This window comes from Folsomia candida, unplaced genomic scaffold, assembly GCF_002217175.1.
Source record: "Folsomia candida strain VU population unplaced genomic scaffold, ASM221717v1 Fcan01_Sc011, whole genome shotgun sequence".
In the NCBI taxonomy this organism is placed as follows: Eukaryota; Metazoa; Arthropoda; class Collembola; order Entomobryomorpha; family Isotomidae; genus Folsomia; species Folsomia candida.
In genome coordinates, this window is record NW_019091203.1 from 4,845,921 (window position 1) to 4,872,959 (window position 27,039).

The 27,039-nt window shown below is 36.3% G+C and overlaps 3 protein-coding genes and 3 long non-coding RNA genes across 7 annotated transcripts; all 6 read left to right on the forward strand.

Moving 5' to 3' along the window:
* Positions 1-6,991: 6,991 nt before the first annotated feature.
* LOC118436948 lies at positions 6,992-9,408 on the forward strand. Its single transcript, XR_004835803.1, has 3 exons — positions 6,992-7,181; positions 7,309-7,375; positions 7,599-9,408. It is a non-coding gene; the product is annotated as an uncharacterized LOC118436948 (long non-coding RNA).
* Positions 9,409-10,149: 741 nt separating this feature from the next.
* On the forward strand, positions 10,150-12,504 carry LOC118436988. 2 transcript variants are annotated; one of them, XR_004835828.1, is made up of 4 exons: positions 10,150-10,226; positions 10,458-10,653; positions 11,013-11,399; positions 11,578-12,504. It is a non-coding gene; the product is annotated as an uncharacterized LOC118436988 (long non-coding RNA). The 2 variants fall into 2 exon arrangements; XR_004835829.1 differs by having other exon boundaries at positions 11,671-12,504.
* Positions 12,505-14,049: 1,545 nt separating this feature from the next.
* LOC110854913 lies at positions 14,050-14,604 on the forward strand. The gene is made up of 2 exons (XR_004835805.1): positions 14,050-14,247; positions 14,324-14,604. It is a non-coding gene; the product is annotated as an uncharacterized LOC110854913 (long non-coding RNA).
* Positions 14,605-17,915: 3,311 nt separating this feature from the next.
* On the forward strand, positions 17,916-20,623 carry LOC118436952 (gastrula zinc finger protein XlCGF8.2DB-like). Its single transcript, XM_035855672.1, has 4 exons — positions 17,916-17,963; positions 18,190-18,380; positions 18,549-18,956; positions 19,560-20,623. Exons 2-4 carry the CDS (start codon positions 18,267-18,269, stop codon positions 19,941-19,943), a joined length of 906 nt encoding a protein of 301 aa, XP_035711565.1. The 5' UTR covers positions 17,916-17,963; positions 18,190-18,266; the 3' UTR covers positions 19,944-20,623.
* Positions 20,624-21,094: 471 nt separating this feature from the next.
* Positions 21,095-24,899, forward strand: LOC110854956 (methyl farnesoate epoxidase). The gene is made up of 8 exons (XM_022103382.2): positions 21,095-21,408; positions 21,627-21,771; positions 21,900-22,012; positions 22,467-22,765; positions 23,220-23,463; positions 23,535-23,712; positions 24,023-24,140; positions 24,201-24,899. Exons 1-8 carry the CDS (start codon positions 21,312-21,314, stop codon positions 24,534-24,536), a joined length of 1,530 nt encoding a protein of 509 aa, XP_021959074.1. The 5' UTR covers positions 21,095-21,311; the 3' UTR covers positions 24,537-24,899.
* Positions 24,900-25,280: 381 nt separating this feature from the next.
* Positions 25,281-26,184, forward strand: LOC118436919. Its single transcript, XM_035855583.1, has 4 exons — positions 25,281-25,534; positions 25,625-25,822; positions 25,912-25,994; positions 26,056-26,184. The coding sequence occupies exons 1-4, from the start codon at positions 25,447-25,449 to the stop codon at positions 26,182-26,184; spliced, it is 498 nt and encodes a 165-aa protein (XP_035711476.1). The 5' UTR covers positions 25,281-25,446.
* Positions 26,185-27,039: the final 855 nt, after the last annotated feature.

A 27,039-nucleotide genomic window follows, 5' to 3' on the forward strand; every position in this document is an offset into this window, starting at 1 on the left:
TTGATTATCTCTTGTGGTTAAAAAATGACAGCACAAAATTTGGAGGAAGTGGAAAAATTAGTCTGCCACTCGTGCGAAAAAGCGATTTTTACGGATCGGAAAAAGGCTCGTGACCACCTTATCCGTCAAGGGATGCACCCGGCAAAATTCACCACACACTATACGTATCTAAGGATCGTGAAAATGCAAAATATAAAATTTGGCCTTGTCGACCTGTCCGCCAGAGGACCAAAATACTGACGAGAAACGTGAAAAAGTTTTTCTCAAAAAATTCCAACAGATCCATGAGGGTGGCGCCCAGACATCTAAAAATTTCAAAAACCTAACGCCCCAAAATCAAGGCCAATAAGATGGGCTTCAAAACTTGCAACACTAAAACCGCGCCAAAATACAACGAAGATAAAAAAGACGCAGCCAAAACAATTTTTGGAAAACTTGTTGAGAAAATGTTAAAATAGACTCCCAGAAGTTTCTCCTCGTGGATGATGAAAACTACTGCTCCGTTGACCTCGAATCGTCAATCCTGTAAAGTTCTACTCATGTAGAAGTAAAAATGTCGTTTGTTCGAAATATAAATTCAAAACCAAGCAAAATTTCCAATGAAGTACATAAGATCGCCGGAGATCGACAAAAATAGGAACGTCTCAAATCCATTCGCTTCCACCAAGATTATGAACTTTGAACTTTATTTAAAACAGTGTGTCATCAAGAGATTGACCCCCTGTATCAAAAACAAACGTGTTTTGTTTTTGCTGGACATGGCTACGTGCCATAGCACCAAAATAGTGACAGAATATTTTCGAGGAAAAAAAGTTGATTTCGACGATAACAAAGACAATACCCCAAAAGTACCGCAGTGTCGATCCAGTGAAAGATTTTGGGCATAAATGGAGAAATAATACTCTCATAAAAAAGACCACCAAAAAATTTCAAAAAATTTCGGCGGGTTATGGAGAAATTCGTCATATGCGTAAGTAAAACGAGTGGCAAAGCGCTCGTGAGGGGTCCTCGACAAAGTTGTCTCTCCACCGGTACGGAAGGGGTATCTGAACCACTGAAGGGTTGAAAACCTTTGGTATATTCATCGTTCGCATTCCACCAAAGTTTCGTTAGATTTGATTCATGCATTCATTTTGTGTACGTTAAAATAGCTTGACACTTAACTTCACCGGACAGTCCATAATTCTTTTCACCTTTATTGCTGCGATCGGTAATAAGTAATTAAATATTTTGTTTTACAGGATTTAAAACGTGTTTTAAATAAAACTTGACGAATTTCAGTTGTACTAATTTATTTTACGTAGTCGGATCAACTGCGGAACCATTAGACAAGTATGAACAGCATTTATGTTAGTAAAGATACCAGATTTCCTGCGAAACTATTTCTCGCTCTTGTCCAGCATTTTGGTGAGGTTGCAGTGACATTAGATTTTCACTTTTTCTGTGCTTACTGTCGTAGTGATAGGGTTTTGCAGTTACCCAAGAAGTATGACCCACCCTCAATTACTCCTTCAAGTTTTCAGTCGCTCTTCGTAAAGCTCAGGATCGCTGCTGTTCTGCCATATATGAGCCTCGCCGAATACAAAACGTGCGATCAACATGATTGGCTCTGGAAATTGTACTATTGCAATGAGGAATTTAACACTGCAATGCATCAGGGACGCAAGAAACTTTACTGTTTCTTTTGAAACAAGTATGGCTACCGGTCGAAATAGTAGTTTCGGTTATATATTCATTGCTGGCCAAGTCGATGGACAGTATGATATAGTAAATTGGATGGAGTTATCCCAGTTTATAGGTTTTGCAATATTCTATTGTAACTTTGATAAAATTGGGGAGAATACGGATCTTGCAACATGGCTTAAGCCTTTCCAAGGATTAATTTGGCTTGTACTAATTTTCCCTGCAGTCTTATCTTTCACTATTTTTGCTGCTTTTAGGCAAAGACAGAATCCAATTTATAGAGATCCTTTAAGGTTTCTGGGGTGCTTCTTCCTCGTATTTAAGGAGCCCGTGAAAAGAAGTCCACTTTCGCTAAATGTCATGTTCATAGTTTCCCTACAAATTTTGGCTTCTCATTACGAATATTTTTTTACTGCTAGGCTAATAATTCCCCCGCATTTCAAGGAATTGTCAACTTTAAAAGAATTTATTGACGAAGGATTTGTCTTGCTTTATGAAGAGGACGTCGATTATGGCGTGGTTCGGGAAGAGTATCTTATCCTAGAAGATTTAAAGATTCAAGGGATTCCCTCAGAAATCTTCAATAACTCTTTTCAACCAGTAAGACAAGTAGGAACTATTAATGATTTGTTAAAATTTATATCCCCAGATTTGGAGCACAGGAAAAATGTATACTATGGCAGCGTAAATTATCAAGAAATGTTTCGAATCGGTATGGAAACAAATTATAACAACTTGTATAAATGCTACATTGCAAAGAACGTTAACCAAGTTAGACCCGTATATTTTCAAATTCAGACCATTCTGCGCGAAAAGTCTTTGAGCGTAAAAATATGGTTGAGTTTGGGTTGCACAATGTCTGGATAAAGTGGTTTGAGCAGACGGGGAAACACAAGATACTGTTAGGGCAAAACACTACGGGGCCAGAGCGAAATTTTATTACGTTTAATAATCTTTCTAAATTCTTCCTCCTTTATTTTTCAGTCCTGGGTAGTTTTCTATTTGTATTTGTTGTTGACAAAATTAGAAAGAGTTTTTCAGTCAATTGCATTTCACTAGAGCTGAGGTGTGAATTTCTGGCGTTAAAATCTCATTCCCATTTACTTAGCATTGAAACCTGGCTGAAGTTAAGTTTTAACGTGAAATCGCTCATAGTGAGACCGAATTTGAGACCGAAAAGTAGTGTCCATCTGAATTTAACAATGTGCAAGGTGAGTAGAACTTTGAGGTCCATCGGGTTCTATTTAGTGCGCATAATTAAAAATGTTAAAATTAAATTCGTTATTAGTAATTATAAGTAAGATAACATTTCTGTAAGTGAATCTGTATGTCATACATATTCACTTAAATACGTATTATGTATTTATAGTCGAAAGTAGTACAATATCGAGCTTTAATTTTTTAGGATTACCAAGTTCTGGAGTTTTATTGTCATGTTTTAAATAAAATCGACCTATGTAACATGATTCTTCATTAGCTTATTTACTACGAATAATGGTGCCACATTATGCCGATTTAAGGTAGGACGATTTAGGTATTAAATAAAACTTGTCATCTTTGAATAACTATCACATTATTTTCAATTTCTGTATGCATTAATTAATATTAGTTTGGTCATTATTTATGAACTACTTATAAGAGATTTAAGCATCACAAGTATGTGTGTATGACAGCCGCGTATCTATGTAATGCAATATACAAATCTTAGCGAACGCAATTTTTTGTGTCCCTCGGACTCTCTTGTTTCTCAAATGCGTTTTATTAGACATACATAAATATGCAATAAATTGTTGCATTGCGAACGAAATATAGCAAAGGGGTGAAAAGACACGGTCATACTGTCATCAGCACCATGTCGATTGTTGAAATCCCAGTCCAAAACTACCTTTTAACATTATGGATTTATCGAGACGATAGTTGGCTCTTACAGACTTTTAAGTGTACCATTAGTATGTGGCTTCATCTATTTACATATTTGTATGTGTACACACCTATGTAAATATGCTTGGTCCTTGGTCCCATAGGGTGAAGGGTTAGTTATTGCTATCCAGGAATTTGTCCAGTTTTCTATTTATAATTGCTAAGGTTACAAAGATGCAACCCTTTTTTCATCACGCGAGCCACAATCAAATTTACGTGCTCACTCACTCTTAACCAAGATCTGCATACATATGCACGTAACGTAAGCAATCCTGCACACTACACAGATTTAACATGTTGCAGTTATCGCTGTGTGTTACTAAAAGTATTAACAAAACAAAATTTGCTTGCTGTTCTGACCGTTAATATTTTCGGTAACAATTGCTTCGAATGTGCGTCATGTTCATGAATCTTTTTGAAATGTGTATAGTTAGCAAAAATTATGGAAAGATTAAATATTTATTAGAGTATTTTTTTCCTTTACAGGTACCATATTACATTTGATTAAGCACATTATTTTTTTGGGAAAATATTTAAGCCCTCAAACTCCTCCAATCCACATGGATCTGAAACCAGGAAAGAAATGGGATTGCTCAAAGTGTTCCGAAACGTTTAAAACTAAAAATGGGTTGACGCGACACATGATCACACACGATCCCGATGCCAAGGTGAAGTGTGAGGTGAGCGTGTACATACATAATTTTAAAAATATTTACAAATTCTTTAAATCCGCATCTATCTTTCCCAGGTTTGCGGTAAAGTTTCCAAAAATAGACGTGCCTTAAATTTACACAAGTGGAGGCTTCATACCCAACGGAATCGACCAAGTTGTGACACGTGTCACCGGGTGTTTTTCGATTCGAACACTTTACGACTCCATATTAACATGGTCCACAGCACGAGGGAACGACCCCGTTTCCCATGTACGTTTCCCAGCTGTGGGAAAACCTTCCTGAATAAAGGCCACGTGGTGAGGCACGTGCAAACGGATCATGCCGAGAATCCGATCCAATTTCCGTGCACACTTTGTGGCAAAGATTTCAAAAGGAGGCATGATCTTGACAATCACATTGCCACCCACACGACAGAGAAGACACACAATTGCGCCACTTGTGGGAGGAGTTTCGCCCGCAGAAGGGACATGAAAAGTCACGAGGTAAATAATTACAATGGAACCTTTTGTCAATCTATACCTGTATTGTTTAGAGAGTTACTTATATTTAAGAAAATCAAGCTAAAAATTAGGAATAACATCACACTTATCTTTCCATTGAATGGCCTCTTTACAGATAAATATTTACGGCAAAGTTCTATTTCTTAGTAAATTTTCTCTCGCTTTTTCTCCACAGAGAGAAAACCAAGGCGATCGAGTGAACTTTGCACCCCAATATTTTTCTTGAAAGGGGCCATTCAACGGAAAGATATGCGCCATCTTATTCGCAATTTTTTGCTAGTTTTTTTCATCGTTACAGAATCTCGATGTAGCTTGAAAAAAAAAACGGTTTTATTGCTAGCCATGTTTGTGGGAAAAGCCAAGCGAAAAATTTCAAAACGTGTGTATTAAATACATAATTTTACAGAATACGCATTTGGAAAGATCTGCCCGAACCGTGTTCGAGTGTCACTTGTGTACCCAGGCGTTCTTAAATAAACGTGATCTACATCCCCACATCCGAGTTGTGCATGAAAATCAGAGAAATTATCCGTGCGAATCATGTGACACGAGATTTTCCTACTTAATAGACTTGAAACGTCACGTGGAGGCGAAGCATGCCCCGAATAGAGAACAGATCCATTCCTGCGACAAATGCAAGTATAGGAGCCACTCGAGATACTATTTGGCCGCTCACGCAAGACGGCACAAGCCTGCGAGGCATGCATGTTATTTTTGCGGAGAGAAATCCATCACTTTTCAAGATTTAGTGCAACATTCGAGTCGCAATCATACCTTGTAAATTTTTTTTTAAATGTTATAAATGCGTTATTAAGGTTTTTAATACTTGTAAGGTCGTTTATAACATTTATGAAAGTTAGCATGGGTGTATTTATGGTCGAATAAGTAAATCTCACGAGGTTTAATTTTTTAGGATTTTGTAGGAAGTTTTTTAGTTTTATTTTCATGTTCTAAATAATATCTAACTTATGTAACTTGATGCTTCGTTAGCTTATTGTAGATAATGGAGCCAAATTATGCGAATTTAGTAGGACGATTGAGATATCGAATAAAATTGTCATAGTTGAATAATTATCTCCTTATTTTCAATTTCAAGCATTCATGCATGCATTAATTAATTTTAATGATTAATTATGAAATATATTTATGCAATTTAAGCATCACAAGTACATAAGTGTGGCAGCGTATCTAATGCACCTTGGTATTTTTAGCGAAAGAAATTATTTGCATCCCTCGAGCTCCTTTGTTGCTCAATGTATTTTATTATTAGACATATGTAATAACCCGTAGCAAACGAAATGTATTTAGCAAACTGGTGAAGTGACATGGTCACGGCATGTCAAAACTATGTCGATTTTTTAAATCCTCATCCAAAACTACGTCTAATCTAATCAATCTAAAACGGTCAAAACAAAAAATTCGACATCTCTGCCTGTTATCCTCATCACCGTGGCGCCGTGACTTGCGACGCCCATCTTCAAACTCATCCTCCGTACCTGAAAAATTAAAAACACGTTGGCTAAAACCACATGTCGAAATTCGAATCCTTTCTAAAGTTATCGTGGAGACGGACAGACGGACAAAACACTTCCATAAGGGGGTTTTCACCCAAGAATAAATATATGGGAACATAACATTGGTATCCTCAAACCTGGACCAGGAAGTTCTTGAGATGATAACAATCGCACGTATAAAATTAACCCAACTCATCCTAATCACACACACACACACACACACAAAGACACATATGTACGATGTATGTACATATCTATAATTCGGTCAGATTTCCCCTTTTACGTATGTATGTATTTATTATGTAATTAGGGTCCGATCCAGGAAGCACAATTTTTTTATGGCGCTTGGTTTCCCCTTAGAAGAAACCACGGATAGCAAAAAAGTTTATGCTTACTGGCACGATCATAAAATACGTAACGCATCGTTGGGTTACAGGATACCTTGTGCAACAAGGAGGTGTAGGGAGGAAGGGTGGAGGGATGCAAAAATTGGAAAATTTGTGGCACTTATTTTATGAACAGTCCCTTATGTATGTACATACTTGTGTACATGCTTGCTCCTGCCAGGCAAGGATACTTGGTTCAAATCAGCAAGTCGTGAATGGGCATCTGTCACCCTTTGTTCGTCACCATGGCAACGATATCATTTTCCAGACTCAACGAGTTCCCCCCTTTGTCCGTTTTATCCCGCACTGTTATTTCACCTTCTCCCTCGGAAGGGAGGAAGGGTTTGATTTTTTATTTCCCCGGACATTTTACATTTCATTTCAGTGTTTCATAAATTTACATAAAGTTCTAAGCATCTCAACTACTTCTTAGTAGGGTAAATAAATTAGTGTCATTTAAATTACGAGTATGTAGCAGCGGATCTGAAATTCTCGTCTAAATATGTAAGCAAATATTTTTAATACAGTATGTACATACGTACCTAAATAATTTTGTATTTGCTGCTTGTCTACGTATTTCACATTATTATTCAATGGAATGAGAAATAAGTGAAGCAATATATTTTTTCAGAATTCAAAATCCCAGCAACACATAAACCCATGCACTGCAAAAATGTGAACCATATAATTTAAAAGTGGTGAGTCAATTTATCATTATCTTGAACCAAGTTGTTTTCTAAATTGCATCTGTAGCTACATATTTACATATGTACGAATCAATTTTTAATAATCATTCATCATTTCACTGAATGATCAATGGACCAATTAAATCGAATCGAATGATTATTAATGTTTCACAAATCTGGGCATGCTATTTACCACTCGGACGGTCTATTTAATTCGTAATTTTCTTAATTCAAGGTCACAAAATTTATCAGCCTCTAACCCATCTCCAGGACTTGAGTCACACCTAATTTTGAATATCTTGGACAGAATCATCCTCACTGTTCATACACGAAATTGACCACACTTATGTATATACTATACTTGAAGTGAGTTAGTTATGTGCTGTGCGAATGGAGCTAAACTCACGAGAAACCCTAGTCTCAGCACAAGGTACTTCAGGAGGCCGTAGGTTTAAGCTCCACCCGCACAGTACATAACTCGTTCACTTTATGTATACCAACAGGAAATATGTTTTCCACATAAAACTCTCCCATCACACAAGTAACAAAGGCTACCGTTACCTAACTTTTTTCAAGGAATAGGTACTTTTTTTAAACAAATCTAAACTCCAAGAAATAGATATGTAACTTTACGCTTTGAATAGTTAATGCTGTCTCATTTCTAAATTAAGCAAACTATACACCCTAAGAAACACGGTAACTAAGTTGTTACCAGGCGGAGTATCTATGTGACTCTACCGCATGGTAATTAATTTATCATTGAGTGGTAGAAAATTACATAGTTACCAACTGGTAATATTTTCAAATTTCTCGACTGGGGATATTCCCGGTATGGTAGCAAAATGTCTGCCACGCAATAATAAATTCATTCCATGCGGCATTGTCAGATAGATACGCCGCCTGGTAATAACTAGTTACCGGGTTTCTTAGAATGAATTAAATCAAGAGTATCTTTAACCTGGCAAAAGAGTAAAGTTAACTTTACCCTTTTACCTAAATTTAAATTTTTATAGTGCAGATACATACATAATTACTTATTAACAGAGACACTTTTAAGATTCAGATATACATATGTACTTATAGTTATGTGTATGTACCCATTGATTGGGAAATGATTAATCGTAATGGATTTGATTTTAAATTCCATCACGCATAATCATTTTCCAATAAGTACGTACAAAACGTACACAGAAAGAGTATTTATTTATACACATTTTCATAAGTTCAACGTTACGAAACGTTCTGGTTTCATAATGTTGCCCGTTGTCCTCGGAGAATGCCGTTACTCGGCGGATAATTAATATTATATTAGGGTCATCAAGATGGTAATTGGCGACTTGAAGATTAGGTTCCTCTTTATGCAAATCCCACACAGTAGCAGCGTGGGTTTCGTGACGCATGTAGGTATTCCAACCAGTATTTCATCCTAGCTCTGCGCTCACAAAATTCATAAAATTCTTCTAGTCGCTTTTGTCCGTCTAAACTGTTAATTAATGCTTTGCCTAGTAATTCGCTCAGCGACAAATGCATAAAGTACAACGGGGAAAATTTGAAATAATTCGGCTAGTACAAGAGGAGGACTCCGGTTCCACTATGTTCCTAGCTTTTGTAATTTATCCACCTTAAATTGAACTAATAATTTCATATTATCATATTCTATTCACAGTTTAATTATCGTGTTCGATACATAATCGAATTGTGTATTTCATATCCTTCAACTTTTATGCTTTGTTGAAGGACTAAATTTGTTCTTGTATTGGTAATACAATTTTTAAATTACTTCTTTCTTCATCCTGTGACGCATGAAGGTAGTCATGCCTTGCATAAATTTTCCTCTTCGTCTTTCAACAAACCTCTTTCTCATTGTACTCAATAAATTAAGTTAAATAAGCATTAATTTATTTCCAAAATGATTACAATGATTGTAATATTGTAACATTTTTATTTAGATTATTTAGATGACATTAAATATGATAATTTTTATCGTAAAATACTGGTGATTAATAATTTTGCGTAGTTGGTATATGCAGATATTTATTCACGTCGTATGTATATTATAAAAATATGTCGTACTTATTGATACGAATAAATCAAAAATGCCCAGAAATAAATTGTCGTTGCTAATTAACAAATTCATAAATAAAAATCTCATGATCATGAAAACTAATTATCACTTTTTTGCATTAATCATATTGACTTACTTACTGCACAAACAGTATTCAGCATAGTTTGATGTTCTTCCAAGTAAAATGCATTCCAAAAAACATGAATTCGTGAAAATAAATCCAACACAAAAAAATACACAAGAAAAATAGATCATTCGGTCGTAGAAATCTTGTCGCGCAATATGAACACATATTATTTAGACAATTCTACACGCATTTAAGTATGGATACTTTGCATAATTCATAATCCTAACTATTGCATGTATATGATTCATATACAACAGTTAGGATTTCAGAAAATCGACCCTCAGTGTGTATACATAAATAAAAATTCCGAGAATAAATCCTGGTTATTTTTACACATGGTGAAATGAGTTTGTCTCAACCATCCCTGCTTGAGTTGCATGCCTCTTGGGGAAGATTCATAAATTATGTCACATCAAAGTGCTCATTTTGCATACCCTCTCTCCTCCCTTGTTACACGTTGCACCTCCTTTTTAAATATCGGCGTGTCACGTAAAACTTTTACCTTCCCAAGCCCTCTACGTTGACATAATTTATGGACGTTCCCTAAGGCCTGGTTGAACAAATGCAACCTTTTTCTTACTCATTTTAGAACCACGAGTCACTTGGCCATGCACTTCTCTTCATACTTTAACACTTACTAAGCTCCACGATGCATCTGCGACCATAACGTGGTAACGTTGTAATAAATAAAATAAACTAAAAAGAAGTAGTGGGGACGTTCATAAATTACGCACTGCAAAAAAACGTGATTTGTTACATATGCCAAATAGGCAAAATATAATTTGAGCCTTAGACCACCGGTCCCCCTCCAGTTACGCAATTTGTGACCGTCTCCTTGCTAAAGTTGTATTAAAAATAAATTGCTTATTACAGTTAGCTGAACTGGTAATTTGTGTTTGCAGATTTCTATTTTAATTTTCAACGATTAGAAAACCTGTACGTATACTTAAAAACTTCCGCGCAATTGGATCCCGATAGATGGATAAGAAAGGATTGAAAAAGTGGCAATGTCCCAAGTGCCCGAAAACGATAACAAGAAAGTCGAACCTGGCTAATCATCTTGCCACGCACGATCCCGATGCGAAAGTGAAATGCCAGGTGAGCGTTTAGACTTTCAATATCAAAACCATCTCCAACGTTAAATATAAAGGGTGGTAAAAATGTCCTGGTACAATGAAAAATTTTTCCATTGTAAAAATTCGTAAGCTGGTACCGAAATTTTTCCTACGAAATTCAACACCTTAAGAATTTTGAGAATGTGTGTTCCACAGATTTGAAGCAAATTAGAGTTAAATAATTGATTGCAATCTAAGCCCTATTCGCCGTTACATGTGATTTTCACTTTCCAAAATTTCAATTTATTTTTCCTTCTCCAAAATTTTGTAAAATTGTCCCTTACACCGAGACATTTAAACCACCTTGCATATCTATATGTCAGAATTTAACCCTTTGTTCAGATTTGTCGGAAAATTTTAAAAAATCCACCCACCTTAACCGTTCACATGTGGAGTGCTCACACCAACCGGGAACGACCCAGGTGCCAATTCCCACAACTTAAAGGAACATGTTAAAGCCATGCATGGTACGATGAGGAAACGGCCCCGTATTTCGTGTACGTTTCCCGGCTGTGGAAAGACCTATCAAAACAAGCGTAGTCTTTTGCAACACGTGAAAACTGAACATGCCGAAAATCCGGTCCGATATCGGTGCACATTTTGCGGAAAGGAGTTCAAAATGAGGCCTGTTCTTGAGCGACACATTTCTACCCACACGACCGAGAAGCCATACAAGTGTGCCACTTGTGGCATGCGATTCGCTCGAAGGGAGACATAAAAGATCACGAGGTAAATAGATTAGCATATTTCGGGAAAATTAGCTGCTTGTAAGCAAGTAGGTTAAAAAAAATTAACCTATTCTTATTAATAGTTCAAACTATGTTATATACATATTAATTAGCCATAAATCAGCCGGAATAAGACAATGACAATTTTATTTACTTAATTTTATCCCAAATTTATCTAGTAGTCCCGGAATGCTCAGAAATTCAATTTTCACAAGTATTCAAGACTAACTCCATCAGCGGCAACACTACCAAGATGAATATTCATTTTACAGGTGACGCATTTGGACAAATCTGCCCGACACGTGTTGCATTGTCACATTTGTCCTCATGCCTTCCTGGGTAAACGCTGCCTACAACGTCACATCCGAGTTGGGCATGAAAATCAGAGGAACTTTTCGTGCGCATTTTGTGACGCGAAATTCTTCTGGCTGGGGAATTTGCAGCGCCACGTGGAGACGAAGCATGCCACGAATAAAGAGCTCAAGATCCATTCCTGCGACAAGTGCGAGTACAAGAGCCACTCGAAAGAAAATTTGGCCTCGCACAAGAGACGCCACAAGGCTGCAAGTAAGGAATGTTACTTTTGTGGGAAGAAATATGTCTTGTTTCAAGATTTGGTGCAACATTGCAGGCGCACGCATACCTTGGAAAAGTAGAATTATGTTTTCAGATTAGTAGTTAAAATTTTGAAGTGATATATACTGTTTGATTTGTTCGGACTCCTTAAAACGAGGATAGAGTTTTACAAGGGGAATAGCCAAGGTGTACAGCTCCCCTAATGGATAAATCCGTGATTACATTAGCCGAATCAGCCGAATTACTTTATTATTTAACACCAGTTATTTTTGGTTTGGCGTAGAAGTTATTCTATTTATGTAGTATGATTTTTACGCCAAAATAAAAATGTGTTAAGCAATATAATAATTCGGCTGAATCGGCTAACATGTAGTCGCGGCTTTGTCCAGTTGGGGAGGAGCAGCTGTACACCTTGGCCAATTCCCTTGTAAAACTCTATCCTCGTTTTGTGCAGTCCAAACAAATCAAACAGTATAAATATACGACAATTTAGATGTTAAATTTATTTCAAAATTTATTTCAAAATTTAAAATTTGGTCAATACTGTACACCCGAATTAACTCGAATAAATATATATGTATGAAATTAAAAAGATGTAGAATACTTTTCAAATAGAAACTTTACATTTTCTATTTTTTCAAGCTTTGGAAAATACCCATACTAAAATCTAAACATTTCCTACCCCCATAATTGCCTTGGAACATCTAATCCCTTCATTAATTAGCTTTCAACATGCTGCACGCAACCTCTTGTCATCAATTTTCTTATGCAACCTTTTTGTAATTAAGTGCTGGACGCAATATGTACACATACAAAATAAAGTACAACATTAATACGTATAAACAGCATACATACTTACATACGTACTTATGAATAAGTTTGATCGAAATAATGAACAGACTTCCTGTTAAGAATTGAACTGGCAACTAAATTGCGACAAAGGCAAGGGTCGCGCACGGGGAAGTTGGTTCAGTTGTGATTGTGACAATAACTTCGGACAGGTTTTTAAAATCTGAAAATATAATGATTACTCTTTTCAGTTTCTTTTTATCTTGTCTTTATTTGTTCAGTTTTCATCCTCCAGTATTTACCGTTCTTAGCTCGCCACCTGACACGCCCGTCCTGCAGATTTCAAACTTTTTTGAAAACTGCGAAATTTCCTTTATTCACCAAAGGTTTATTGGATATAATTTTTCTCCTGTGAATAAATACTTTGATACAACACGAAAGAACAATATCCATACACTCTTAGAAAATTCAATATCTTTTCATGAAGTAAAATGGAACGTTATGCGCTTTAAAGTAAACCTCACTTGATTCGAAGTAAAATGGTTAACTTCATTCGAAGTAATGACAAAAGTCACCAAATGTGAAGTAAAACCACTATTTTCTAAACCATAAAGTAAGCTATTATACCATTTAGGAGGGGAGCTTGCGAGGTTGATAATAACAGATCTTGGTGCCCTTTGGATATGTGGTAGGGACCCATGAGTGTACTAAAACCCTGAAGTAGTTTGACTCCATGGCCACATTTGCGCCCGCCACACCCACTCAAAAATGCCCAAAAAACGCTTTCACTCGAGTTTTCACTCACTCAAATCCACGTCAAAAATCCTATTTTACTCGGATTTTGAAATTTCTTTCACCATTATACTCCCAGATAGTTGCTTTCTTCAATCCAATATCAAACTCAATTTTATTGATGATTATTTCGCAAACATAATTTGTTTTGTTGATGACTACAACAATGCTCATTCAGAATTTTAAATTTTAAAAATACTAAAAATTTCGAAAAAATTGAGTTTGATATTGGATTGAAGAAAGCAACTATCTGGGAGTATAATGGTGAAAGAAATTTCAAAATCCGAGTAAAATTGGATTTTTGGCGTGGATTTGAGTGAGTGAAAAGTGGGGTGAAAGCGTTTTTTGGACATTTTTGAGTGGGTGTGGCGGGCGCAAATGTGGCCATGGAGTCAAACTACTTCAGGGTTTTAGTACACTCATGGGTCCCTACCACATATCCAAAGGGCACCAATATCTGTTATTATCAACCTCGCAAGCTCCCCTCCTTAGAGTAAGCAAACCCCATTTAGGATATTCTTGGTCAAACCAGACGCTGACTTTTCCCTCGCTCTCATTACAACTCGCAGCTCATCCAGTCAGTGCTGGTTAGTTAAATTGATAATTAATTAATTAGTTAGTTATTAACTTATAAGCAAATAATGGAGGAAACGAGGAGGTTATTGCAACAATTTGGACGGGGACGCTGAAGGGTAAGAAATTTGCATAATTTATACACAAATTTAATTTACATTGCGTTTAATTTTTATTTTAATTGTCTTTAAACAGATGATGATATTACGGACGAGACTCTGTTAATAATTTCAGGAGAAAATTGTCAGGTTTTCTAGGTCATTTTAGGTCGGCTTTGGAATGCATTGTACAATTTGTGAGAACTTGGTATATCTTTGTTTTAAGTGCAAAACTAATTTTAAACCTTTAGTATAACATGAAAAAAATTATCTTAAGTTAACAGGGTCCAGCGTTTACAAATATCCTCACTAGTGGTTCATAATAAGGGTAATTTGTAATGCAATGTTGAATGTGAAATAAAATATATTATTAAAGTACTAAATACTGCGACTACGCTTAAGTAACTTTTCCTGGGGTCATCAAAGCAAGAAAGTAAAGTCATAATCAACGCGATTTAGGGTTACGGTCGTTACCCTATTGGGCGCTCAGTTACCCTGTGAATATTGTTACAGGGTAAAATGGCTTACTTTGTGGCCGAGAGAGAGCGATTCGCTATAAGTGGGGTAGTGGCACTTTGGAAGTTATATCGGGTTATATTTTACGTCATATAAAGTATGGATTTCTAACAGTGTACGCCATTGACCATACAAGTCAGGTACATTGAAAATGGGAAGCATAATAATTCCCATAATCTGAGACAACTTTTTGGCTCGGCTCGAAAATCTGCTAGGATTAAGATAAAATTCTTGAATTTGGTGATATCGATTAACAATTCCAAACAAGGTGCTCACAACCAATTATTGACCACAACACGACAAACTAATCCCGATTATCTTTTCACCTCCGTAATCTTTCCTATTCAGAGGGAATATTACTTCAATTATGCAGCAGAGTCGTCGTCAGCCGCAATCCTGGTATTTTTTAACCTCTTAAATCCTATAGAGGTTGTGATGCCATGCATTGTCTGTATTACGCTTTCCTTGATACGAGTAATCCATATTTCATCACTGGGTGATATTTCCTATCCGTGGGAAACAATAAATACTAAAGATCTACATGGAGGTATCATGCTAACGATGATAAGAGACAAGAATCCCACCGCACTTGGTCAGTCTAAGCCGGTATGACGTAAACGATAACTCGATCCGGTGTACCTTAAACCTTTTAAGTGAACGCTATAATTTCACGTTTGCTAAAACAATGGGAGTGGCTGTTGAGGAAATTAATCGTGTAAAGGGCATCATTGGAAAAATGGATTTTAGAAGTGTTTTAGATGAACAATTCCTCGCTCAAATCGAAACAGAACAATTATTAATTTACGACGGAGAACTGGCCACAATTGATTTCGCCATCGTTACCCAATTCCCTCACGCGGAGAACAGCATTTTGGGCGTCTTTACCCCGTTTGAGGGTGCTATCTGGTGGTCGATTTTGTTTTCTTGTATAGGAATAAGTTTAATTCTGCAATTTCAAGGCAAAGGATTGCCTAATAACTTTAGTGGGTTGAGATCCATACGGGACTTTATTATGGTCCAGTCACTCCTCTTCGGACAAGCCATTGCGGACGAGATTATCAAAAGCGTTAAGAACAAGCAAGTAGCACGCCCTCTTTTGGCAATTTGGTTCTTCGTGTGCTACCTTCTCATGGAGAATCTCTATCAGGGAAGTATCTATTCCGATTTGACCGTCGTACATCCACCAAACGTTCCCAAAACAGTTCGAGAACTTGTCGCCTCCAATATGACAATTATCACAACTTCACAAATGTACATAACCTCCAAAACATCGAATGCCCTTGAACGAACCTCCATCTTGAAGCAGTCCATAATCCCAGAAATTTTGAAAAAGAATTTCAGTAAAAAAGTCAACAAATTTATGAAGAAGATGAACTCACAAATCGACTATATCCATGATAGCGCCGATGATATATCAGTCGTTAAAAATATTTAAAACTCATTGAAAATTTGGTCGAACAAAACTTCGAAATGGATACCGCCAAAAAAGACCTTTGCAATTATTGATATGCTCCAGGACTTGGAATTATACATCGAATCGTTAAATACCCTCGATAAAAGGTTGGTCATTCAGACAAGGCCGGATGTCTCTTTTAGCTTCAGTATGGTCACATTTGATCGTCGGAACTTCATATCTCCTAAAATTGGAGCGTTTCTGTTGCGTTTGGCCGACACATGTATTTTGGGGCGGTTCGAAGCCCTTGACAAAGCTAAAAACAAATTGAGATTTATCAAACAATTAGGGTCAGAGGTGTACTCGAGGTTTGTTGCGAAATTGAATTCTAACTTTAAGCGGGTCACGATGTTTCATGAAAGATTTTTTTTAAATGACGACGAGACTGTTGGGTCTTGTGGTACGTGTTAGCTTTATGTTCAGTTGTGGTAGCGGTGGCAACTGTTGTTTTCTTTTTGGAATGTGTGTCTGGACATGCAAAACTGAAGGTGGGTGCGGTAAAAAGTATGGTGAGACGGATGCAGTTAACCAATGTCAGGGTGGTTGACACAGGCCTAATTGAAATCGGAGCTAATAACAATTTCTTACAGGAGTATGTACTGTTAGTAAATTTCATAACCTGTGAATAAATTTATCACCTTTCCCACAAATAAAAAATCTGTATTACAAGGTTTAACAAGGTGACATATTTAGTTTTGCTTTGAATCTAATGTATGTACACTCTTAGGCAAATGGTATTGAATTTTTGCGAATCATTACCGGACGGAGTACATATATGACTCTACCGGCATCGGTAATATCGATCGTTACGGCGCAGTAATGTGGTGGTAATGAAATCGTTACCACCCAGAATCAAACTATAACCTATTCGGTAAGGAATTATTACAAAATCAATACCAGTACGGGGTACATATGTGACTCTACCGGATGCTTTACAGTGTATGTATGTATGTAGATGAGAATGCGAGAAGATATTTACGTATAAGTGAAAATTGTCCAAAAAAGTATATCAACCTTATGCTGTTATAAAAAGATCAAAAAATGCCCCTGACAACCAGAAATTGAATTTCTGGAGATATTGATCACCCCAGGGCCAAAAATATATTCACACATACATTGACAAAAATACCATCTGGGAGTACAACAACGGTGCAAAATTTTGAAAATTCGGGTGAAATTTAATTTCTTGCGAGAATTTCAACGAACAAAAACGGGCTTTCTAAGTATTTTCGTGTTTGGGGTGCCATGAGTTGGTGTGGCGGGGGAAACGTCGATAATGCATACCCTCATTCCTTCCTTGTTACGAGTTACAATCGCTTTTCACATATCATTTTTGTACTGTTAGGGGTCCAGAAAATCGATCACAAGCTTCATGAGTGTTTATAAACTGACAATCAGCCCAGGATATTTTTATGCATTAAAGTTAAATGAAAATTTCTGCGCGAGTAGTTTGTCTCCTGTGGAAGGTCCATAAATTACGTAACATAAAAATTCCGAATTGTCCATACCTTCCCTCTTCCTTGTATTACGTTGCAACCTCCTTTAACATATCGAGATTTCACGCAAAACATTTACCTCGCAACCCCCTTTATCGTGAAATAATTTATGGACGTTCCCTTGCGTCTGGTTGAAAATATGCAACCTTTTTCTGACAACATACTTACTTAAGTCACTTGGCAATGCATTTATCTTAAAACTTTAATACTTCCACGACCCTAAACACCACGGTGCACATGTGAGGATAATTTCGACACGTTTCGACACATAGGTAAGCCAAAAAAAGTATTGGCGGACGTTCACAAATTACGTGATGCAAAAAAACACAATTTTCTATACCCTTCCTACTCCTTTTAAAAGGGGCTAAATATCATTGGAGCTTTAGGTAGACCCCCCTCACCCGTTACGTAATTTGTGACCGTCCCCTTGCTAAAGGTGTATTATACATGCATAAATAAGTTTGGACAGTTAGCTAAACTGGTAATTTGTATTTGCAGATTCCAAGTACCTATTAATTAAATTGTCAACGCTTAGAAAACCTTTCAATTTAAAAACTGGATCTTGATAGGTGGATATGAAGCCAGTGAATAAGTGGGAATGTCCCAAGTGCTCGAAAACGCTGGCAACAAAGGCGATCCTTACCACTCATCTCGCCACGCACGATCCCGATGCGAAAGTGAAATGTCAGGTAAGCCTCCAAATTTCTAAACGGTTTTCTAAATATTTCTGCACTGCAATAACTTATGGACCTCGTCCAAGCGTTTAACCCGAAATACTATTTATAAAATTAAACCTTGTTTAACAATTTGGACCATGTACATATGTACATATGTCAATTTGACCCTGTGTTGCTCAGATTTGCGGGAAAATTTCAAAAACTCCAGCCAGCTTAGCCGCTCACATGTGGAGCGTTCACTCCGACCGGGAACGTCCTAGGTGTGCCACATGTGATCAGGTATTTTCCAGCGTTAGAGCCATGCGTGCCCATACTGAGATCGCCCACAGGAAGAAGGAGCGACCCCGCTTTCCATGCACGTTTCCCGGCTGTGAGAAATCTTATTTGTACAAAGGCCACGTGGTGAAGCACGTGCAAACTAAGCATGCCGAAAATCCGGTTCGATTTCCGTGCACACTCTGTGGAAAAGAATTTAAAACGAGGACTGAACTTGTGCCACAAATTTCCACCCACACGACGGAGAAGCCACACAATTGTGCCACTTGTGGGAAGGGGTTCGCCCGAATGGGAGACATGAAAGTACACGCGGTATGTAAATACTTATGTAAGCATATTGTGGGGAAATCTATGTAGGTGAAAAATACCAACCTTTAGTGTGGCCGATGAATCTATGAAATCGTAAGATGGGGGAGTTGGCATTAAATGTAGTAGTCACCAACTTTTGCTGAATTGAATTTATGCAAATATCTCCGCTAAACCTGAGCATTGCCAGATAATGCGATTTTGAAATCTTATACTAATTAAATTTGTGATCTATTGACCTCTGTTTGCTCCAAATCGGTGAGCATACTTTGGGAGACATTAGAATTTTCACTTACAAATTGTAAGTAATTTTGGGGGTCAGCTTGTTATGCCTGATTTCTGGCTAATTTGCAGTTTGATACCAAAATTAAAAATTAAAATATTAATTTTGCAACACCGCATTTATTGGTGTATTTATTTGAAAAGTGGATGTATGTACCTAGTCATCCCAAATTTATGTACCTTGGAGTCCAAAAATGCTTAAATATTCAACTTTGTAGTGACAATTAAAGGCATTCATTATCACTACATAATAATCACTTACATAATCATAATAGTCATAATCATTAACTACACTCTAACCAACATGAACATGTATCCACATTGCAGGAGACCCATTTGGAAAAATCCACGCGAGACGTGTTACAGTGCCACGTCTGTTGTCGGACCTTCTTAAGTAGACACGGTCTACAAAATCACATCCAAGTCCAACATGGAAATCAGAGGAAGTTTCCGTGCCACTTATGCGGCACAATATTATCCACCTCATCAAGCTTAAAGCGTCACATCGAGGCGAAACATGCGGCGAATAGAGAGCTACCCCATTCCTGCGACAAGTGCGAGTACAGGAGTTACTCGAAAGTCAATTTAGCTAACCACGTGAAAAGTCACGATGTCGCGAATTGGAGAGAGTGCTATTTTTGCAAGAAGAAGTATGTCACCTTCCCAGGCTTGGTTAAACATTGTAGCCGAGTTCATTGTCTCGAGAAGTAAAATAGTAAATATTTACATATATACATAAATGTGGTGCATTCTGTTTAGTACTTTATGTTTGATATATTGTAAAGGGTATAGATTTAATTCGCCCCGATCTCTCCTCTCAATATTTGAAAACTTGCACCTCAAAAACCGTGAAAGTTTCGATGTCAATTTTTTTATCAGATACATATGTATGCTTTGCTAAATAATTAGTCATTCGACAATTTATTTTAATCTTGTCTTTAACTCTGTTCTTTTGACTTTGTGCTAATTTTCAAAAAATTGTATCGGGTTCTAAAAAAATCGGAAAGAATTAAATCAATCACCCATTAGTTTATAATTTGCATGTGGTGGCCATGTATGTAAAATGTGTCTTCCTACTTATGTATTTAGGGTTGATTAAGGTTTTATATATTTTTTGATATGGTATTTTTTATTATTATTATAAGAGGTTTTCTTGTCACCTTGTTTGCCAAAGAGACGTGCAGATCTTTGTATTAGAACTTCAAAAAGTTTATAAATTTGTAAATCAATACATATGTATGTACAGACTAAAATATGGAGGATTATGACTCCAGAAAATTTCCTCCCGAAACATTCTGATTTCCATGCATGTATCTTTTCATATGTCCTATTTTTTCAAATCTGAGACAATTTTTAACCAGAAAACTTGCAGTGTTTCACACATGCATAACTGTTCAGGTAACGTGCGATGGTGTAAAATTTAAAATATTAAATGTATCCTTTTTTTACATGCATAAATTCTACAACAAAGTTGCATCATTTTATATTTATTTGGCGATAAATAATACGCTGTATATACTTGTATTCAAGTGTACAAAAGAGGTTTATTTACAGGACAAGTTAACTTGTGCATACATACATAAATCCGTGGTATACTTACATACGTATGTATGTATGCGACCACATATGCACATAATTGCACTGATTATTTAGCATCATCACTACCCAGTTAACTATGTAATTATTGTACATTCGAAGTAAACCCACTGGATCACTTTCCAGTCGTTTTTTGTCCAGTCATTCCGAGTAAATAATGTACATAAGGATGTATGTAAATATGTATGTATTCACAATCGCGATGCTACGTACATACTTATAAATCATATGATGCTTGGTAATGTTGTATTCCTTGTGATGCACATACACGTCCACTTTTCAGCTCCAGCCACGTATTACATAATATTTATCTACCATGTATTTATTTATAATGTTAAAACTGCAGAATCATTCAGTCACTCGTCATGATCCGTATAAAACTGTGTGTAACAAATATTAAACGCTCAGTCATCTTGTCAAGTTTACAAATGTGGAGTGAAATATAACTTATTTAGGGCACATAATTTACGTCGTTACACAAAAATGGACCCCTTCCTAGTGACGGTAACGCTATTTGTGGGAGTTATCCTGATTTTATTCTACCTGGCAAACAAACCGAGAAACAGTCGGTACCCAAAAGGTAATGCATATCTATGTAAAATTAGCTTATTTGTACTGTATACACAATTTTTTCTTAATATCTACGAAAAAACGTAAAAATAGTATGGATTTTAAGCCAAATTTTGTTTTTTTAATTTGTCAACAGCATGAAGATCTAATTACTCCTCTTAATTATATATACTTCCAAAATGTACATACACGACTTAATTAATTGATGAAACACATTAAAATTCCTAGGTCCCCTTAGATTTCCTCTCCTCGGAAACATTCCTCAATTATTGTGGGGTCGCGTAGTGGACAAGAAACAGAGGCAGGAAATATATCAGGAATATTCAAAAATCTATGGACCCGTCTTTTCCACAAAGTTTGGTCCAACTATAAAGTACGTCAATTTTACAATTTCATAAAAATACGAGATTTTTTTGCATAGATTTAATTTTTGTTACTGCAAATATTTTGCAATAATTTTGCATATTATTACACAAATAAAATATACATGTCGTGTTACAGCTCTGTGATATTAAACGACCCAAAAGTTATAAAGGAAGCTTGGAATAAATTCGAGTTATGTGGTCGACCAAAACTGCACGGAACTGCGGCTCGTACCGGTGGAACGATTCGAGGTATGCAAAATTTCATAAAAAACAATATACCTACATAAAAAATTGGTCACGCAAAACCAAAAAAAAAATTACGATTGTATGCAATGCATCAACGGGTCTATGCATAAATAATGTGTCAGGATTTGTAGAAAAACGGCCAAATTCTGCATGCATGGCGACCCATTTCTCATTTTTACGAATTTGCATTCTAAATTTGATAGAAAGTAAAACAAAAAATTTGATAGGTTTATAAAAATTTTAAGTAATTTGTACACTCTTAACAATAATGTTCTCCTAAAACAAAATCTAAATTCAAATCCTCTAATTATATAAACCTTCCTAAATCCAGACTAACGTGAACTTGATAAAGAGTAAAATTTGCTCTAGATTTATTACAGTTTATTAAATAGAGAATTATGAATGCATTTCCTTTTCAAAAGAGTAACATTATTTTTAAGAGTGTGAATTCTGCCAGGAATTTTATTCCAAGACGGTTCCGAGTGGATGGAACAGCGTCGCTTCACGATCCGTCAGTTACGATCCTTCGGTTTTGGGAAGCGTTCCATGGAGCACCTCGTCATGGATGAGGTCACCGAATTGGCTGACACGTTGAGAAAGGACGCCACCGCCGGGGTTGCGGTTTCCACGCAGAAAATGTTCAACGCCGCCGTGCTAAATTCTCTCTGGAGGATAATGACCGGGCAAAGATTTTCGCACGACGATAAGGAACTGGACAGAATTTTGGATTCAATTCAGAAATCTTTGACAGCTCCGGTAAGACGGGGGACATACAATGTTTTTTTAAATTTTATAAATTCAGAGCACACCCTTCCCGAACGGCGTTTAGTATTCACAAGAATAATTGTCCAGAGATCGTTTCATGTGCGTGTTTTAAAAAAGTGCAGATATGCAAATTGTCACGAATTGTGTTTAAAAATTCTGGATGCGTTCTAAAATTTATGATATCGCGGGTATTGGGTAATTATATTAAAAGTCGCGTGGCAATAATTTGTGGATAAGCATGATTTAAAAATTCCTGGAATTTTGCATATATATATGTGTATAAGTCTTTGAGAATTTTTTTAACTATTTTTCTTCAAACGTGTTCTGCATATCCAATACTTGTAAAATTCGAAATTTCAATTTTTTTTTATTTCAAGATAAACAAATAAGTAACTCATCAGTAACTCATTTTTATACATATATTCATTTTTTCCACAATTTCCAGGCCGGTCTCAGCTTCGTATTCCTCTTTCCGATAATAAAAACCATAGCACCAAATCTCTCCGGATGGAACGAATACTTAAAAGAAATGCTCGAGGCGACCAATTTCATTCGAAAATTTGTCACAAAGCGGCTCAAAAACCCGACCGTTACTGATTCCCAAGAAGCCGAAGACTTTACGGATGTGTACATTAAAGAAATTAAAGAAACGACTGATAAGGAGTCGAGTTTTTATCAAAATCGTGGAGGTATTAGTTTTTCATAAATTAATTATTTCAATTAACAATTTATTTTTTACTTTTTTGAATAATTGTGTCAGAGGAGACCTTGATGGCCACGTTGCTAGACTTATTTGTCGCTGGGGCCGAAACGACGAGTACCACGCTGACTTATTTCTTCCTCTACATGGCGTTATTTCCGGAAAAACAAGAAAAGCTTCAGAAAGAGATTGATGCAGTGGTGGGAACTAGACATCCCACTTTAGAAGATCGGACTAGGTATGAGTCACTTGCTAATAATGTATTTATGAGTCAATATCAAATCAATCGACACTCTTAAAAATATTTTTACCCATTTGAAAGCTAAATACACTCTGAATTTTAAATTAACTAAACTATACTAGATATAGAGTACCATTAACCTGATAAAGATTAAAGTTTAATCTGGATAGCTTACTAAATATAGAATTCAAAGTGTCAGTTTTATAAAAGGTTAATATATTTTTAAATAGTGTACCACAATCACATGACACATTTCCTCTTAAAAACTACAAAACGATTACAAAAATGTATCCGTTTCTTTCTGTAGAATGCCATACACGGAGGCGACAATTATGGAAACCTTGCGGTTTTCATCTATGGTTCCGTTAGGACTGATTCATCGCGCCATGGAAGACACCGAACTGGCGGGTTTCTTAATTCCGAAAGTGGGTAAAATTCTTTTTGGAAATCTTATGACATCTGATTTTAATACTTTCATTTTCTAGAACACCTTTCTCACCGCGAACCTGTACAATGTCCATCACTCCCCCGAAATCTGGGGTGACCCCGCCAATTTCCGCCCGGAACGGTTCCTCTCCCCTGACGCCACTCAGGTCGTGAAGAACGACGCTTTGATGCCGTTTTCGTGGGGAAAACGCCTCTGCCTCGGCGAGCAGTTGGCCAAGGACGAACTTTTCCTCTTCGTGACCACGCTTCTCCAGGAATTCGGCGTCCACGAAGACCCCTCCAGCCCGGAACCCTTAACGACTGAACAAGTCTCCGCAAACATTATAAATCCGCCCAAACCACACAAACTATTGTTTAAATTGAGAAAAAATTAATACAAATATTTAAATATGTAAATGACATATATTTATATTCGTTGCAGTAAATTAAACAACTATGTAACTAGATAAATATAATTTGAGCGCACTTATTAAATAACCTTTAGCCGTTAAGTATTTGGTGATGAATGAATAAATTATTCAATATTCAAAATTTGAATTAATATTGAACGAATATTATATTCTGATTTTGAATAAATGAATATTGAGTGAATATCTATTCAATTAGTGTGAATGAATAATGAATGAATACTTTTTTCATCATTCATTTTTAACTCAATGCTTAATACATAGGGAAAGTTTAGGAATTCATCTAATACTGTGAATTTTGAATAAAATGCATAATGAAGGAAAAGTGAATAATGAATAAATGTTGAATACCAAATTATTGAATATTTTTTTTACAAATTATAAATGAGTGAATAAGGATTAAATATTGTTTTCAAGGCTTTGAATGAATAAATATTTTTTTTGACATGCATGCATGCATTGTATCTACAGTAAAATGAAATACTGTAAATAAAGTTGTTCACTTATTTATACAGATATGACCAAGGTAACCTTATAATACAACAATAACGATATGTATACTCTTAGCAACTTGGTAACAAAACTCCAGATTTCGTTGACACCAACCGTCGGTGTCAACGTCAAATCCATTAAATGGTGTCAGAATGTTGTTGAAAAATGACACTGAAAAAAAATATGTGCTGACACCGTACAAGTAACAGCGCTGTTTCTTCAATGGTGAGACCGAGTAAAAATCCGGTAAAGAATGGACACAGCCCAATGTTAACGCGGGAGCTAAAATTCTAAATCAACACTGGATTGTGTCAGTCTTTCTTCGCAACGCACGGTTCGGTTTGGCCGTTATTATTTTCTTTCTTGACAAAAAAGATTAACAAAAATGGATAAATTGACCCGTGTCTCTAATTCACTGCGGGGAAAAAAATTAATTGTTTGTAGTGGGGACTATTATCAATTTATTGAATCAGGTATATAACAGGTTAATATTATATTAATTTATGTATAAGGTTAAAATTATTTTACTCCGTGCATTTTTATACTAAATTTATTCGTTTCAGTGAAAATAAAATTCGATATTGGACCTGACGCCGAGATCTGTCTTCAAGATCACGAGGGAGCCGAGATTGATGAACAAGTCTTCCCAATTTTATTGGAACAGCCGGCCACCCCTAATATAGAGTTCATCATCAAAGGGGAGGAGCAAGCTGAATTGTCCTTGGATTATTCATTTGCGCCGAGCTCATCATTAGTATATTGTAATTGTCATCTTTAATTTTTCTGCAGCTACATATTTACCTATAGCCTTAATTAGATCCTTGGCATTAAAAACTTTCTACATTTCCAGCTGAAAACTCAACTAAACACGGGAATTCATTGCCAGTGCTGTCACCTATTAAAGCAGTGCCACAAAGTCCCCAATTTACCCAGGTAAAGAATGCGATTATAAGTTTCAATAAATTAAGTACTATTTTATATAAGTTTTTCTTAGATCTTGGAGTCTATGGTGCAAAACGACCTCGAGCTAAACCGATTGGTCCGCGATTGCAACGATAAAGGATTTGTCGACAGCGCAACTTCTTCCGTTCTGATTAAGTCCTTTGTCGCAAAGTTAATTTAACTGAAAGGGTTAGGCAAATTTTAAGGCATTACTAGGTTAATTACAATATGTTCTTTAACATTAGATAGTCGTTTATATATGTATGCATAAGGCTCATCAGGCTGCTCTTATTACACATATTACATGTAGTTTCTTCATTAAATTTCAGTGAGTCGCCGTCTACTGCTGATCAAAAATTACTTGAACTCGGAATAATTTCCATAATCCCTTGTTGGAAATATTCGGCCTCAGAGAATGGAATTGTATGGGAAAATTATACATTTTTTTTAATTTACAAACTTAATGTTAACTTTTTTCATAGGACATACTTTATGACGAGATAAACCGGTCCGGACTGATCCAATCACGCCTACGGTCAATTCATCGAAATTTAAAAGGGACCAAGCCACCCAAACGCGTTCAGCCAACGTCGAATACTGGACCAAAGCCGAAATTTCCTAAGCCAAGCCTCGAGGAATCCAGCGATGAAAATGTGGATTTGATTGCCCAATTAAATTCCACCACTCTGAAGGACGAAGGCGAATTGAAACGCCTGACCCTCGAAACATTTTCTCATCGCAACTATTTGAGACGGACGAGTGACCCATCCATTTTAAGGTTATATAGGAAATTTCAGGAATAGAATTTAATGGTGATATTTATAATACATAAAACTAATTTTTAAACCAACTCAACTAATCAAATATACTGACATTTTTTTCTTAGATTAACTTCGAATTCTCACAGTTGTACCCGGAAGAGGAGAATAATTTTCTGAATTCGTGGCAAATTTGGACGAAACAAATCCTCCAGGAGGCAAAGTATATTAACAAATCTCCGGCTCTCTTAAAATTTCTTACTGAAAATTGCGGTACA

Excerpts from the sequence above, each read along its gene's own strand:
- LOC118436952 (XM_035855672.1), top strand. The coding sequence starts at position 18,267 with ATGAAGCCAGTGAATAAGTGGGAATGTCCCAAGTGCTCGAAAACGCTG. Across the intron at positions 18,381-18,548 it reads ATGCGAAAGTGAAATGTCAG|ATTTGCGGGAAAATTTCAAA; the intron begins GTAAGCCTCCAA and ends TGTGTTGCTCAG. Across the intron at positions 18,957-19,559 it reads GAGACATGAAAGTACACGCG|GAGACCCATTTGGAAAAATC; the intron begins GTATGTAAATAC and ends TCCACATTGCAG.
- LOC110854956 (XM_022103382.2), top strand. The coding sequence starts at position 21,312 with ATGGACCCCTTCCTAGTGACGGTAACGCTATTTGTGGGAGTTATCCTG. Across the intron at positions 21,409-21,626 it reads AAACAGTCGGTACCCAAAAG|GTCCCCTTAGATTTCCTCTC; the intron begins GTAATGCATATC and ends TAAAATTCCTAG. Across the intron at positions 24,141-24,200 it reads CGGGTTTCTTAATTCCGAAA|AACACCTTTCTCACCGCGAA; the intron begins GTGGGTAAAATT and ends TTCATTTTCTAG.
- LOC118436919 (XM_035855583.1), top strand. The coding sequence starts at position 25,447 with ATGGATAAATTGACCCGTGTCTCTAATTCACTGCGGGGAAAAAAATTA. Across the intron at positions 25,535-25,624 it reads TTATCAATTTATTGAATCAG|TGAAAATAAAATTCGATATT; the intron begins GTATATAACAGG and ends TATTCGTTTCAG. Across the intron at positions 25,995-26,055 it reads AAAGTCCCCAATTTACCCAG|ATCTTGGAGTCTATGGTGCA; the intron begins GTAAAGAATGCG and ends AGTTTTTCTTAG.